This window comes from Sparus aurata, chromosome 15, assembly GCF_900880675.1.
Source record: "Sparus aurata chromosome 15, fSpaAur1.1, whole genome shotgun sequence".
Taxonomy (NCBI): Eukaryota; Metazoa; Chordata; class Actinopteri; order Spariformes; family Sparidae; genus Sparus; species Sparus aurata.
Window position 1 is genome coordinate 2,598,013 of NC_044201.1, and position 17,555 is coordinate 2,615,567.

The 17,555-nt window shown below is 37.8% G+C and overlaps 1 protein-coding gene across 1 annotated transcript in view; it reads left to right on the forward strand.

Annotated features, from left to right (window-relative positions):
* The window catches only part of slc18a2 (solute carrier family 18 member 2), a 131,231-nt gene extending 114,113 nt beyond the window's left edge, over window positions 1-17,118 (forward strand). The window contains exons 11-16 of the mRNA XM_030441746.1: window positions 1,963-2,041; window positions 4,385-4,436; window positions 11,510-11,573; window positions 11,658-11,777; window positions 13,017-13,150; window positions 15,701-17,118. Coding sequence (XP_030297606.1) covers window positions 1,963-2,041; window positions 4,385-4,436; window positions 11,510-11,573; window positions 11,658-11,777; window positions 13,017-13,150; window positions 15,701-15,808 — 557 coding nt within the window. The 3' untranslated portion in view covers window positions 15,809-17,118. The remainder of the gene's footprint in view (window positions 1-1,962; window positions 2,042-4,384; window positions 4,437-11,509; window positions 11,574-11,657; window positions 11,778-13,016; window positions 13,151-15,700) is intronic.
* Window positions 17,119-17,555: the final 437 nt, after the last annotated feature.

A 17,555-nucleotide genomic window follows, 5' to 3' on the forward strand; every position in this document is an offset into this window, starting at 1 on the left:
TGAGACTCCTGCCACTGGGCTTCACTCGACTGATTTGCCCTAACTCTGAGGAAGTAGTGGTCAATGCGGGGCCCCTTGCTAAGCTCTCTCAGGCACTTTTTCCTGCCCTGGTGGATCTTAAGACCCTTCTCTGATGTTATCTTTTTCCAGCCACAGATTTGTAGCTTGTGTCCTGCCATTGCTGTTACTCCGTCAACTACTGTCTTCCGCCCCCGCTCTCGCAGACTCAGGGGGTGTTTTTCCTTTTGAACTTTTCGTAGCAATAGTTGGGTGGCTCCAAGTCACTGTGTAGTGAAAGGCTCCTGCCAACATGGGTAGCTAACCCATGCCAGCCCCTTTGGGGTCTATTCCCTCCTGTCAGCAGTCTCTTCAGGCCATCACCAGGTCTTTCCCAGGTTGTCAGCTGCCCTTTCGCAGCGGTCACTGGTTTTGACACCAGACATCAGACTACTTAATAAACAATGAGCAGTGCTTAGAACTGGGTTAATAAATGCCTGGTGGGGTTGAAATAGATGGGTGGGTTTTTGGCCCACATTGGAGCTATAATAATTGTGAGTTTTATCACGTGATGTTGATGAAATTGCATTGATGTTCAATATCCAAGTTGTAATTATCAGTTTCTGTAGTTTCTAAGGGTTTTTTCACACCTAATCTCTTTGGTTCAGTTTGAAATATACCCTTGTGCCTTTGTAGTTGGTTTGGGCTGGTGTGAAGGCTGTCAATGGAACCCGTGGTGTAGACCAGACAAAGCATTTAGACATTTCAAGTTCTTCATTACAAATAAATGCATCTGCAGCTTACTGTACAGAACGCAATCTTATAATTAGATGTGAATTAATTAATTAGATGAAGATGTGTATTAATGCAAAATCATTTCATATGATAAGATGTTTGAATGTCAGTGTGGTATTTTCCCTGATTAACAGGTCAAAAGTTGTTAAAACTGCTGTGCTGGTACTGTAACAGTTTATTAAAGTCCATTAAAAAGTGTGTGACAGCAACCCCACAGCAACAATAAGTCCTGAATCATAACTGGACAGGACACATCTCTGTTGTATCATTATTCAACATGCTTGCGACTTGCAGTCTAAAAATACTTATACTGAATAATGATAATATTTTGCAGGGTTGAGAGGGTTACCACTAACCAGTACAGTTATTAATTATCTTTCAAAAAATGTAGACAGTAACACAATCCAAGTATTACACAGATAAAGTAAAGTAACTTGATTACTTCCCATTTCTTTTGGATTACCTCAATACCAAACATATGCACATAAAGACAAGAGTAAATAAATATCAATAAAATTGCCATTTAATCTTTGCCGAAATACAGATACCTTTTTTGTATCCAGATTATGTTACCCTACACATGTATTCTGTTACTGAATTATTTGGTTATCGACAACACTCTGCAATGAATGCATTACCTGTCAGTCTGTATGATTTTGTGTTTACTCTTGTAGGTAATTTGTAAAATGCTGATGTGAATAGGAACTAGACCAGAACTATAATGCAGCAATGTATCTTTTTTTTCTGAAGGTACAGTCCAAATGAACCAAATTACAGGCCTGAAAACACCCCAAGTCAATCCCTTTTACAAAATATTATAAATGAATTGCTCCTCATGTCTGATCTTATTTACATAATATTCATACGTTGTTTTACTGAGTGACTTGAGGTAGTGCAAAAGTGTCACTCCACCATCCTGCTAGATATTTTCTATTCAGAAGCTGCCTACAGTCTTTGTTTTAATATGAAGTCTAGGTCAGATAAAAAAGGATGAGAACAGGATATTAGTGTGTCATAGGCTGGCAGGTGGAAGGCACAAGTCTTCTTTACAGACAATAGAAGATGTACAGCTGCTGAGTGATGAGGCACTGATAGAGATCTACTTATCTTGGAAATCCTGCCCACACATTGAGCCACTCATCTCTCTTTCTCTGTCTGTCTTTGGCCCAGGCGTTGCTTTCTTACCAGCTTCCATCTCCTACCTTATTGGAACCAACATCTTTGGCACGTTGGCGCACAAGATGGGGAGGTAGGAAGGGAAATGATCTTTATCCCCCCCACCCCACCCCACCCCTGTCTCTGTCTGCAACTGGGGATGTGATATCTGTTTCCGCTCCTCTAAATGAGTTTTCAGTGTTTTTTAGTGTTTATGAGACTGCTTTATGAAGCCTTTATGATACAGCAGGCAATCTATAATTTCTGTGTTCATGCCTCCTCCTTGAATGGTATGTGGGATTTAACATTCAGAATTCTTGTTGCCTATTGCAATTTTTTTTAATTAACCTTTTCAGTATTGTCATAAACCAGTCCTTTTTTAGATATAAAATGGGACTTAAAATTTTCCAACCATATCAAACAAATACTATACTATTGCTTCTAATGCTATTGGCATTGCCTTTTCCATAGGTTTAATGCTGCAGTGCTGCCCCTTCTGTCTCTACTTTACACTGCCAATTATTAACACCACTGTTTCTGTCATGACAATTTTTTCAGCTTAAACATCTTTTTTTGTTTTAACTCAGTATCACATATATGGAAGTACACACCGCTCACCTGGTATCAAACTTAGCTGAGGTGCTACAGCTCTAAAACATCAAACTAGAGAACAGAAATCTGTTTAATGTGCACAAGCCCATGTTAGCTCTGAGACATTCTTCAAGGCTTAAACAGGCAGCTTGCTTTTTTCTGTCCTCACTCAGTAACACATACAATGTAGTACAACCTTTAAAACAATGTCAACATTGTTTGTTTTCTTTATTAATCTTCCAGCTGTGACTCGTTATGACTTGGGTCATATTACACTTTTGTCATCACTGTATTTTGACTCCATGTCTAAACTTTAAATGAACTAACTACTGTTGCTCTCTGTTAGCTGAGCGGAGAGAGTATTGAGACAAGCCACTGGAGAACGTTCATGAAGTCTTATCCTTTGGACTGTTGTGGAAACCTGATCTGAGAGTTTTGCAAAGAAATCCACAGTCCCAGCATTAAACGACTTCACTGGCTTGTATGCAGGGACTTGCACATGATTATAGAGGGGCAGGTCAGAAAAAAGTCAAAAAAGGGCAGTACGTGCGCGCGCCAATTTTTTTTTCAGGCCTTAATAACACAATATTTAGATTAATTAATGTAAAATTAATAAACAAAGTACTTATAGAAAGCTAACTTCTTAGCTGTGTATCCTGTGTAGCAGTGAGTGATATGCAATTGCCATATCTCTGCCATTTCTGTCACGTCTCATCTACATGCATGGTGGAGTTCTTGATTAGGCAGCTCTCTCTCTCCCTCTCTCTCTCTCTCCTATGTGAGAGACAGAACAGAGCAGTGGACAGAGAAGCGGCTTTAGGCTCAACACACACAGAACACCATATTACGTACGTAATTGCGTATGGTATATAACCGTGGCGTTTTTAAACCGCAGTTTTTTCACATCCCTATGCACAACAGGAATTTATTTATTCATTAAAAAAACAAACAGAATGACACTTTATAATACGAGGCAAAAAGGGCAGGGGCTCAAGCACCCCTTGGGCCTTATGTATGCACGTGCCTGCTTGTATGAACAACAGAGAGAGATGGGGAAGGTCTACTTTTTCACATCACGTTACAATCTGCTCACATTTGGACAATAAAAAAAATGATTAATACTACATTGCTAATTGCTACAATTTGTTACATGGAGCCCTTTAAGTACATCCAAATTGTATATCAAAGTAAAAAGTCAAAGGAACTAAATACAGTCCAGAAAGTAGAACTCAAACCAAAGGAAGAAAGAAAACATACTTTGTAATACACTTTGTATTCATACATGTATTTACACAACGTTTTGCCAAGGAAGGAAGAAGCCGATTAAGAATAATTATACAATCAAAGACCGAAATTTGCTCTTATTGTTATGACCATTTTACGGAAAGAATACAACAAATTGACCAACAAATAAACATTACACAAGACTACATGTGTGAGAAAACCTCATCAACCTCATCAAAGCATGTTTCAAACAAGCTGGGAAGGGGCAACAAAAGACTTGGAAAGTTGTGGAATGATCAAAAAACACCTGTTTGGTACATTCCACTGGTATCACTATAGGGGCTCCGGAACATTACGTGCTTACAAACAGTATTTACCATTTTACACAACGTCCCAACTTCTATTCAGGAATTAGCGTTGTATCATTGATATTAGGTGGGGAGAGTTAGATACAGTAAATGTCTTGTGCGTTACTTTCGGCATCTGTTAATGAATATACTGTATGTTACACATATGTAAAACAAAGTCCCATCCTTTAACTTTATGCAAAGATTATTGTCACTAATTAAGAGTAAAATTGTTTTAGATATGATAACACTGACCCCATCTTCTCCCCCTACAGATGGCTTTGTGCTCTGATTGGAATAATGGTGGTTGGAATCAGCGTAATATGTGTAAGTATGACGAAGTGTGTAGTCAAATATCACCATGTGTAATATTCGATGAGCACCGATAGGAAACTACCTATTTAAAATGAAGCAGAAATCATGATTTTTAAATAACAATTCTAAAGACATTTGATTTGATATCTGTACATTTATTTATATATTGGATGAGCACTGATAGGAAACTTACCATTTAAAATGAGGCAGAAATCATGATTATGAATTAATTAATATTAAGACTTCTAAAGATATTTGATTTGATATCTGTACATTTATATGTGTGTGTGTGTGTGTGTGTGTGTATATATATACATATATATATATATATATATACATATATCTATATATATATATATATATATATATATATATATATATATATGTATATATATATATATATATATATATATATACATATATATATATATATTAGGGCCGGGACTCGATTAAAAAAATTAATCGAATTAATCAGAGGCTTTGTAATTAATTAATCGAAATTAATCGCATATAAATATTTGACCTGAGAACAGTGAGAAGCAATTTTTTCACATGGATTTTAGTATACCATTGAATAATGACTGAATACAGAAGCTTAAGCAACAAAACATTGTTTGGGTTTTTTTTTTCAAGACCAACAGACCAGTGCAATTTTTGCCATAAAGTGTAGTAATAGCTTATTTAGGAATACATTTCAGAGATTCAGTTAGCCTATAGGTAGGTAGACCTTCTGTAAACTATAACACTTTGTTTTTTAAGTAAAACACAATACTTTCAAGTACATTTAGAACATTGGAAACCCTGACTATTAGAAAACATCTATCTTCAGAGGCCATAACAGACTTTACCAACAGCTGATCTAAACAAATCAATTTCAGTCCAACTCTCTGTAAATAACCTTGGCCAAAACAATAAACAGTTCAACATAAAGTGCCAGTTGCAACAACAACATAATAAATAGTTGCTTAGCATTTAGGTGATATCTGAGGCTTGATATGCTGCGGTGATACGCAAACTCCTTCTTGCATAATTTGCACACAACCGTGCTCTTATCTACGCTGCCATCCGTCCACTTTTTAAAACAAAATTTCCCATCCACCGGGCCAACCAGAGCGGTCTCATCTGCTTCTTCGTTCATTGTTGTTGTCTGAAGTCATGAACGCAGTGTTGGGCAAGCTACTCGAAAAAAGTAGTGAGCTAAGCTACAAGTTACTCTATATTAAATTAAGCTTCACTACACCAAAGCTACTCCCCAGAGAAATGTAGCAAGCTAAGCTACAGCAAAATGGCAAAAGTAGCTTAACCCTCTAAGACCCACTGTTGTAATATTACAACGTTACCTTTAGCCACCCTAAAAAACAATCTGTTACATTTTATCTTGTTTTTTTACCACATTTACATAGTCATTGGGTCCTATTGTTCAGTCTCACGATGCTATTGGATAGTACATTTGTTTATAAGTCCGGCCTCATGGCCATGAACTCACACAACCTCTCATGGTTTCCTTCGGACAACATTGCTTTGTTTCATTGGACTAAATTCATCAGATTCAAGTAAGTAAAATGTCTTTTATATTTTTTTTTGTTGTTATTACAATGTCTAGAACATGTACATATGTAGTTTTTGTAGAACAGATTCATCAAATTTCATTTAGAGCTTGTTATATAATTGTTGTAATATTACAACGTTGGGTGAGTGTGGTAGTCAAAATAGCAGGCTTGTTGCAGTGGGAACAAACAGGTTGTATTCCCTCCACTACACCACTGCCTGAAACAGAGTGTTTTTTTATACATGGACAGTATACATACTACCGCTGTGTTGTGTTCTAGTCAAATTTGACTGATTTAAAAGTTTTATCTCTAAAAAATGTAGTTAATTTGATCAAACTGACCTAAAATTCCACAACTTTGTTCACAAAGTGGATATCAACAGACAATTCAGTTCTAAGAAAGATGAACATTTTCCTGAATGTGGATGTGTGGATGTAAGTGGGGGTATGCATGTTTTCCTTTTAGTATGATAATTAGAGGGCATTACAAGCAGTATTGTCATGTCAAGGCAGTATTGTGTGACTTAATGGCTGGTGATTGGGATGCACATTTCTTTTAGCATGATAAGTAGAGAGCATAGGCTAAGCCATTTACATTTACATTTAGGGCATTTAGCAGATGCTTTTGTCCAAAGTGACTTACAATAAGCAGACAGTATTGTCTGCCAGGAAAACACTGGGGAATTCACTACTTGGGAACAGCCAGGCAGGTGCGCCTGCCCAACTGTGACCTTGAGGACGAGAAGAGCTTGAAGAAAAAGGGGTGTGGAAGCGATGACGTCAGAGTGGAGGGGAATCACAACATCTGTGCTGTCAAATGGTCTGACAACAGGGCCATCACACTTGTGTTATCCTTTGCTGGACCTGAACCTGTGCAAAAGATTCAACGCTGGGACAAAGCCAGCCGAACCTACACTGAAGTTGAGAGGCCTTACATTGTTGGTGCCAACAACAAGTACATGGGAGTTGTGGATTTGTTGGACTCATTTACAGCTAAATAGAGGTCCCCCATCAAATCCCGTCACTGGTACATGTACATCTTCTGGCACACCATCATCCTCTCTTAAGATGTCTAGCAAAGAGACAATGAACAGGAGACAGTTTCAGGCACAGCCAGCATCCTCTCTCATCCTGGTGAACACGATGCTCCAGACTCCAAAGAGAGGATGACCATCTTCAGGCAAAGGGAGCCCAGCAACAGTGACATCAGGAAGCCCTCTGACTCCTCAGAAGAGACCATCAAAGAGAAGGGCACACTTCCATTGGATGTACGCAAGGACCTAGTTGCGCATTTCCCAGTGAAGACAGGGAGAGGAAGCTGCAGACACTGCGCTAAAGGATACACTAATATGCAATGCAGCAAGTGTGATGTTCACCTTCGCTTTTCAGAGGACAAGAACTGTTTTTGGGACTTTCACTATGAATGAAAGTCAGCCATGAAAAGAAAAAAAGGAATGAAGAAGTCACTAGAAAAAGCTATTTAATAAAAAAATAATAATAATTCTTCATAAAAATATGAATGTGTGATTATCATTAATGTTATATACCTTTATGGGGCTAAGTAAGCCATCAACTCTGCAAATGAATCCTTAGTTGTTCTGAATTGTTGTTCAGAGAACATGAGTACACATACAGAAATTCTGCTCCCACCTAAGCCCAACGTTGCAATATTACAACATTTCTCTAAAAACGTACATAAACATTTTTTTTTCAAAAAGTCTTTCATTTCTGCATCAGAGGCCTCCTACAACAATATCTGAAGGGTCAAAAAAATTTTTTTTTAGGTTTTTCTATATTTGGGTCTTACAGGGTTAACTACATCAAAGCAATTTTTTTTTATATTGGAACAACTTCATTCCAAGTCAAAGCTATCTCAGTGATCAATAAAATTATCAATCAGACAGATAAGCAGACAAAAATGTTACGTTCAATTGTTTATTAAACAATAATTTGTGCTTTCACTATTTTGTATATTTTATTATTCAACTATCAATGCACACTTAAGTCTAACATCCATGGACAGTCATTCACCTTGCTACCACAGCAATATCCACCTGACTTACACTTATGGACAGTGTCCTACACTGTAGCATATTAACATAATTAAAGCCCCTGTACGGAGTTTTTAACTGGATATAGAAAAGTCTCTGGTTTCTGCTGATGTGTCTCTGTTACCTACAACAGCAAATGAGCCCATCAGCGTGAAGATACGCTTTTTCTAAGTAGTCTAATTCTATACCTCTGAAAGGCCTTGGTCGGGTCGGACCACTGACGAAATGATTTACGGCAGTCAGACCGGAACTGACGACATTCAGGATACGGCGTAGCTGTTTTGTTGCTATGCTAGCCAGTGCTAACCGAGCTAAAACTTTTGTCATGGCTGATAATGAGACAAAGAAAAGAAAAAGAATTAGAACCGAAGACCAACGAAAGGCAGAGAGGGAATCCGATCGAGCTAGGGCTAAAACACGGATAAACACTGGCGATTCCTTCCAGAGATGGAGAGAGTTGCGGGGCTTGAAGGGAGGGTCGGATCCAGAATTCGCCCAATTCCTCCTAGACAGGTTTTTAAATTTTATTTCATTTATGAAATGTAATGTGGGACGTAGTTTACAGCAATACATGAATGTATGTTGTTACATCAGAGCTGGCTAACGTTACCACTAGATTAGCTCTAGATACTACACTCGTGAAAACGACAACAAACGTCTTAGATCACGCATCCATTTCAGCTGTGTGTATCAGCCCAGCCAACCTGCAACGATGCATCGGTAATATCCTCTGTCATTATAAATGATTCAGTTTCTTACTTAGAACAAAACATCCATCACAATCACTGTGACTTTGCTGTAACGCTAGCTCTGTAGCACCGTGGGTAATATATATAGCTGGGAAATTGCAGCGCAACAGCAGCATTACTTTGTTTCACCGGCGGCATATTATATTAAGTAGAAATGCAATAGACACATTACCTCGTCCATATGCACGCTGCAGATAGCTGCTAAAAAAAAAAAAAAAAAAAAAAAGTTTTCAAAGCAAGTCCCGTCTTCTTTCCGACGTTTCCAAAACAAATCTACACGCGCTGGCCAGACAAAAGTCTTCATGACAGTGGGCGCTAGAGCTCATAGGAAATGCAGTCTTCATTCCGGCAAAACACTACCGCTTTCGTCCAGCGGGGCTGCCAAAATCAACACTAAATGAAAAGTCTGTACAGGGGCTTTAAACAGCAAATAGTATATTATAGTTGTAGTTTTCGTTAAGGTTCTCTTGTCTTCTAGTTTCAGCTTTATAATTTATATTTGATATTTGAGTTAGTCTGTTTATTTATTGTATATAATTCAGCCTTTAATTGTATTTGTTTCTTTTACCTACCTCATTGTTTTTGGATTTTGATTTATGTCAAGTGGCTGTAACACTTTAATTTCCCTTTGAGATTAATAAAGTACTCTATCCATCAACCAGTGTCTCATATAACTGGCAGTTTCAAAAGTGGTATTTTTATTAGGCCCACTCTGTCGTAGTAGCTATATCTACATACATTTTAAGCTAATCATTTTGACTAATCACCATACTTTGGTTTTGTAGAAATTGCATTTTTGCTGTATCCTGTGCTGGTTAAAAAATACAAAAGTAACAATTCAGAGTAATGTTTCTCTGTTACTGTATTTGTTTATTATTCAAGTGTGTCTTTTGCATCCCTCGGGATCAACTCATCTGTCCTCCTCACCCTCTGCCATCTTTCCATCAAGTAACGTAACTCACTCATGCTAACCTGTCTGTATTCCCGTGCAGCAGAGACGCTGTACGCAAGGATTAGTCCGTGGTGTCACCGTCATACGGAAGTGCTTCTGTCGGCTCCACATACACGGCCATGTGTGGCGGTGGCATCACCGACTTATCCTATAATTTCAGACCGCAACAGAAAGCTCCGCTGCGCTGAACTTCAGAGGTGTTCATAAAAATGTAGCTTGTGTGGACGCTACCGCGCTACTTGGTCAATAAAAGAGCTAAGCTACTGAAAAGCTATTTCATTCAGAAAGTAGCGACGCTACCACCACTCTACTGAGAAATGTAGTTAAACTAGTAACGCCGCTACTTGTAGCAACGTTACTTCCCAACACTGCATGAACGCTATGCATGAACGTTTGTTGGTGCTCCAGTATAATCGGTATATATATATATATATATATATACATTTAAATATATATATATATATATATATATATATATATATATATATATATATATATATATATATATATATAGATAGATAGATATAGATATATATATATATATATATATATATATAAGGCACAGGCACACTGAAAGTGGATTGCTATCTTGAGCGGCAGAAAACGACAGCAAAATAGACCAACAAAAAACTGGTCTAAAGACTTTCCTGCTATTTAAAGGATGCATCAGATGCTCCTACACAGGCAGGTTCACAACGTTCATATACTCAGAATGTGTTATTTGAGAGGCTGCTTTTAGTTATTTTAAACATTTCTATGAAAGCAGCAATGTCACCGTGACATATATGGCACATTTAATCAGCAAAACTAAAAGCTGTAGTTTTTTAAAAGTTTTAAACTCTCCAAAGGAAACGAGTCAGGATTATTAAATAATCAATTAAGTTAATGAGCTGTTCCATACACAAATACACATATGATTTCTGCTGCTGGAGGATCACTGCAGGTAATGTCATTAATATTTTCCTCATTAAGGACGTATTTCTCCCCTCTCATCCCACTGTTATTGATCAGGATGATACCTTTAATGACCCGTCACGTCTGATCCATGGACTGAGACCTGTGCACACACAAAGGAACACAGCAGCTTCTCCTCCACCTCCTCAGTCCAAGATTGGTTTATATTTTCATATGCATTCAAACAGAGTTGTTGATGGGACAGATGATTGTGAACCAGCGGGGCAGAGGGTTCAACAGCCAAGGATCACACATCCTGGTACACCTGGCTCTTAAAGGGAGTGGGAGACAACACTCAGATTGGTTTAATTTATGTTCCACCAAAAACACACCCATGACTAATTCAGAGTCGAAATACCACCTCTTTGCATTGCACCCACATTAACCACCATTTAACCAGCAAAATGGACTTGGACAAACCCTAAACGCACTAGCACGCTGCCCTTTATGCGCTATAGACTAAATAGGACCAATTAATTGTAAGGGTAAAAAAAACATTTATATTATTCAAATCAGCTAGATATTCCCTCAGTTTTATATGTAATATAAAATGTATATTTATTATTAATAATAATAAAAACGATTATAAAATAATAACAATAATAACAATAATAATCACAATAATCATAATAATAATATGTAATTCAGCCAATGGAGAGTTCACAACTTATTTGACACTAAAGTAAGAAATTTGCCAGCATCACTTCTCAGACAGACGTCTTTGTTGTTTACACTTAAATATAAAATTAATATAATTAGAATTATTAGAATTAATTAATAAATGTTATAAATTGAATAAACAAGAAAATGCTCTTGTCTGTCTGTTCTAGGTTCCTTTTGCCACCAATATCTATGGTCTGATTCTTCCAAATTTTGGGGTTGGTTTTGCGATTGGTAAGTTTGCAAAATGTAATACTCTAATAAATACCTGTTTTCTCTTTTATAAGATCTTTATACATAACTTGTGGCTTGTTACAGGTATGGTGGACGCCTCTATGATGCCTATAATGGGTTACCTGGTGGACTTGCGGCATGTGTCTGTTTATGGAAGTGTGTATGCCATCGCTGATGTGGCTTTCTGCATGGGATTTGCTTTAGGTAAGCAGGAATCGGAAATCATGGTGACATTGCAGAGCCTGAATTCTTATTCTTGGTTATCACACAGAAACTGCCATTTATTAACTACTGTCAGTTAAAGGGGTTTTGTTGAAGAAATGTTAATCAGAACAGAAAGAGCTTCACTGACAGCTTGTTTATTCACTTATCGATCAAAGTTTGTATTATTAGCTCAATAATATTGTAAATATTAAAATTCTTAGTTTGAATTTCTTCTCCAAAACAACATTGTGCCCCTTCTAGAAACAAATAGCTAATTCTGATCTCACCTGCAATTTCTTCATCTATGCATTAAATCCATTTTTCACACACTGATACACACACACACACACACACACACACATCACTGTCCTTATATTACCTCAGTATGCCTATGTTTTGTCTTATGTGTGTCATGCTTTATTTCCAATTAAAAACAAAAAAATCAATCACTTTAATTTGATTAAAAAATGACTTATGTTTCCAGGTAATCTGTTTTCTCTGCTTTTCTGCTTTTAATTTTGGTTAGAAATAGACTGTTAACAAGAAAACAATTAACATGAAAACCATGTACAATAAACCATGATTCATAGTTATTACATTTAAACTGCCGTCTCTCTTTCTAGATATTGTCTCGAACCTTTCAAATTTTGCCTAACATAACCACAAAATGAGGTCATATTAGGTCTTTGCAGCCCTGATTCATGATTGTTCTTAAAATACAGTAGGGTTAAAAGTTCTGAGGCCATGGTTTGTACTGGGCAAGGGTTGCTATCACTAGAGACACAACCAGGTCCTCAAGAGGCAAACATCAAGGGGATACAGTCAGCAGATATGTCCAGGCTACAGCTTAGACCAGAGAGTAAGGCCTGCGGGCTGATGTTGTTTTGCCATAGGGTTTGAGGTAAACAAAAGGAGATATAAAATGCGCTTCAAAAAGGCCTATGTAGGAGCCTGAAGATTATTATTCAGAGCAGATTAGCCTTTTGTTACCCCATTATTTAGTTACTGGTCAGATTACACAACAGCCTATCTATTATTTCCCTGTTGCAGAGAATACATTTCAATATTCCCGTCTCATGATTACTAAAAAAATTACTAGATTACTACCTCCATTTACCCTGACGTTTCTCTGTTACCACTACATCTTGTATATTGGTGTGGAGCTGCAATGCGAAGTGCTGCCCTCAGTCAAACAAAAACAAATGAAACCAGTATGTCATCTGTCCTGTATTGATGTAGGTCCATCTATCGGAGGATCCATCGCTGAGAGTATTGGCTTCCCCTGGGTGATGACCATAATTGGAATAGTGGATATCTTCTTTGCTCCTCTTTGCATCTTCCTCAGGAATCCACCAGGACAAGAAGAAAAAATAGTAAGATTCGAGGCACAATCAAATACAGTCAAACGACTCCTACTTCAACACTAAGAAATACAGAAGCACTGGAAAATAAGGTCCATAGACACAAGTCAGAGCTTTCCTCTGATGGCTTTGCTTGATAATGAATTGCTGAACTCCAAACCCCCATTTTTGCATTGCCTTTAAATCCAAATGACTTCATTCTGATGTGTAGTTCTAAAAAGTCTATTCACTAAAAGACTTTACCACAACAACCTGCATTGAAGAAAACAGGAAAAACGGTAGGAAGTATACCAACTTTGTGAACCATGGAAAATTATATAATACAATAAAAAAAAAAGACAATTCATTTAAATATACCAACCTCATCATCAGACGATATGACAGGCTTCATAGGCTTTGTTAAAAAAAAAAAAATAATAATGTTTCTCCAACAGTTTGTAACTGGATTCAGTTCAGTGCTTGTTATTGGGCTTATCTTATTATTCCATGTCACTCTATCTGAGGTGAGATATGAGAGAAAAAAAAGATTAGTGGTACGTCAGATTCAGATGACGTCAGTTAGACCTAATGTGGCAGTTGAGGTATAAGCTACATAGCACCATTTCATCATGGATATTGAGGTTAAATCCATTAGAATATGTGGTGCATCAAAATTGGAACTCCTGAGACACTTCTAATGGAATCTCAAAGGCAACAGTGGAAAAATTAGTTTCTCCAAAGTCTATTATGTGTAACATGTCTAAATACATTCTTAACTTGTCCGTACAAGTGACTGAAGAAGAGGAGTTGCCAAGTTGCCTGCTGTGGATGAATGCATTTTGACATTTCCTTAAGGGCTTCACAGAAACACATAATGTCATGTTGTCAGGTTTTAGTGACCATGAATTTCCTCATCATTGGACATCAATGTTGCATGCTTGTGGCTAAACCTCCTCACCTTGCAGCTCCATCCAGGGCAGGCACCCTTATGATCATTTCTTAAGCCCCATTCACACATGCACTGGAACCCTGGATTTATCCACACTTTACCCAGAGGAGCTGTATGTGTGAACACAAATGTCTGCATTACTTCCCCATACTTTACCCTGCCAGCTCCCTTGTCCACAATCCTGGTGAGCCACATGTGTGACAGAGCACACAACTGTCCAGAGTGAATTCACAGCGCGTGAGTGGGCAAGTCGACAACACATAATCTTCTGTGTTAGTGATGGTTTAATCAGCTGTAACACATACTCAAACATACACCAGGAAATTCGAAAAAGTTGTCAAAGTTCTGCAAAACATCTGCACAGAATATTTCCTCATGTGTCTCTCACTCGGAAGAGTGGCCCGTTCACGCTGCTGCTGTACACAGATCTAAAATGCTGCAGCTTTCTGTTTATGATGGGATCTTCATGCATGGAGTATAGCTGCTTCATACTCCTCTCTGCTTGTCTGTATATAACTCTCCACTCCTTTTGATATTGCAGTTGCAGATACATACAATTCACGTAGTGTTGATATCAGCACAAAACATTTATCATTATGGAGCAGCCTGTGTGGACAATATCCTGATCTGATTCTCTGGATAGTGTAGCTACAGAGTTTATATGTGAAAGGGGCTTTTGTTTCCATTCCTCTCTGTTTGTATTTACTCCCATGTGTTCAGCTCATCTGCTATTTCCCAGTCAGCATTTGCCTTATTTTACTCCAGATGCTTTGCTCTGGCAGATTCAGATTCTGACCTTATGAGGTGAATAGGGCATTGGTCGGATGTAACCAATCAACATTGATTCTCTCCACTAAGTTGTTGCAGAAAGCTGCTTAGTTTACCACTAGACTACCACTTTTCAAATCTACCACGTAGGGGCTTTAATTAAAACTGCGATACATTTATTATTTCAACATTACTTTTAAAGGCGGCTGTGGCTCAGGAGTAGAGCCAACGCTTGTTATCGGAAGGTCACTGGTTCAATTCCCTTGGGCTGCATGTCAAAGTGTCCTTGAAACCAAAAACTGCTCCTGATGTGCTTGTCGGCAGCTACCGCCTATGAATGTATGAATTACTGTAAGTCGCTTTGGACAAAAGCATCTTATACATGCACTAAAATGTAAAGGAACAATTCAGCAAAAAATACTTATCCAGTCATCATCTCCTCCCTCCATGTCGATATAAAGTCAGACAACAACCAAAACAAACATCAAATGGCTCCATACAGCTCATCTCCTGTAATCCAAGTCCCCAGAAGCCCCAAGATCACAAACTGATTTCAAAGGATGTTATTTAAACCCTTTTAAGGCTTAATCTTAACTGTAACGGATAATTTAATAGTGCACACCCAATCTAAAGTGGGTGCACCAGCTCGACTGCATCTGAAATGTTTTGTGGACCACAAAACATTACCTTCACTCTTTGTCCTCACCTTCACTCAACCTTATCACCTTAGCATAATCATCTGAATAACTGAACTGAAATCAGGAACATAAACTGTTTACTCTGTAAAAACTTTAAAACCTTTTGCTAAGGTGGCTTTTACACATGTTGTGACAGAAACAGCACTTCAAAACACTTTTCTTTTTCAGGCCATTTTGATGGACTCCAGCTGTTCAATGAAGATAAGGTCCTACTCCACAACGGGGACGCATCACCAGGGTGGAGACATGGAGCCAGAATATGATGAAAATAATTAACAGGACACCAGCCATGCAGGTTAACCCTTCAGAGGATTTATTTTGTTGTACAAAAAAAGGAACAGCAGAAAAAAAAAACAGCATTGAAAAAAACACCCAAAATATTTCCATGTTCAGCATTCAGTCTTCACTGTTCAATGTCCTCTAAGGGGTTTTACTCGAGTAAACCAAAGTTGTTTTTGACCTGTGGTTGCAGGCGCATTGTGTGAGAGCTATTTTGTAGCCAACAGCCTTATTCAGTAGAGAGATGTGTCAAAAAGCACTTTTAGGTAGTAGGAGGGTGCTGAGCAGTATGCTTTGCTGGTTTATTTGGTATACAAATCTGTCTTAACTTGTGTGTCAGCCATTAAAAGTCTAATTTTTATCTACTGTATGTTCATGATATTTCCATTGTATAATTACAAACCTTGGTGTGTAAGTTAGTATTGTATTTGTGAGGTATGCCATGAAACTGTTGTTTGTTGAAATTCCCAGAAGATTTGAAGGCCATGTCGATGTTTTTTGTTTAACTTGATACTAAAGTACATACTTAGGACTAAAACAGCCCCAACCAACTGTTCTGGCTGAACTGCACAAGGAAGCCAACACATCTGAGCTGCTTAAGACAGGGATGAGGAATGTTATCTAATACACTCCTAATACAGAGCTATGTGTTGTTGTTTTTTTATAGTTTGGCAGCTTCAGAGATAGATATCATCTAAAGCTTATCATTCTATTTTTATTTTCATAATCCATTAATATTGTAAATGTTCTATTAGTGGTTCTATAATTTATTAATTATACTGTATTCATTATATCAATACAACAGGTACACTCACCATTCTCTTTTTAACAGAAATACTGTTTATATTCATTTACTAATTCCAGTCCACTTTGATGTTTGCTAAAAAAATGTTAAGCTGCAAAGAATGAAATTCAAGACTTTTCACAATAAAAGTATTCCAGCCTTCCGTTTATTGTAAGCAGGTGCAGAGTATTTTCCCAGGGGCAGGCCTTGTATGGCCTGGCAATGTAACCTGTGTACATTCATGTAGGTAGTCTGGCTGTTCAGAAGAGCATTCCTCCACGCTGGTCAATTCTGCTGCTGTTTTCTAATCAGCTGATCTCTATATTAACCTCATGAATTTGCAACGTATAGCCTTTCATGTGTTCCTGGATAGCGGGGTGTTGCATTTTCTGCAAACAAAGAAGTTACATTGACTATAGATTTGTTTGATAATCTGTGGGGAGGCCTTTTTTGATGCCTGCAGCCTGTGTCTGTGTGTGTGTGTGCCTGCTCATCTCTGAGGAATAAAAATGTAAAAACACAATCTAAAACAGCAGTTATACTACTTCTAATAGTGTTTTTTAGCAGTGTGTTTTCTTGCTAATTGCGCTAGCAGCAAGCAGGGAAAATAGAACAGACCCCAAAACAATCACTGATTGCCAGCTGGCTTTGGAGCTCCACGCTGTCGCACAGCAAGCTCTGTCTGAACAGCCTAAATTTACCATTGGAGCCAAAGAAAGGCAGAGTTTCAGCGCTCTTCATGGGGCTGCCACTGTCTGTGTCACCGTCTTTTTACTCCATAGCATGATATGGAGAAAAAATGACAAAGAAATTACAATACACACAAAAGAGTCAAATGTGCCACCACTGTGTAATGGACAACTTCAAAGTCTTGCTGTACATTTAACCATTCCCGAGGTTTAACTTGTCACACAGTGCAAAAATGTTTATCGACATGTATACTTTAATTGATACTAATTT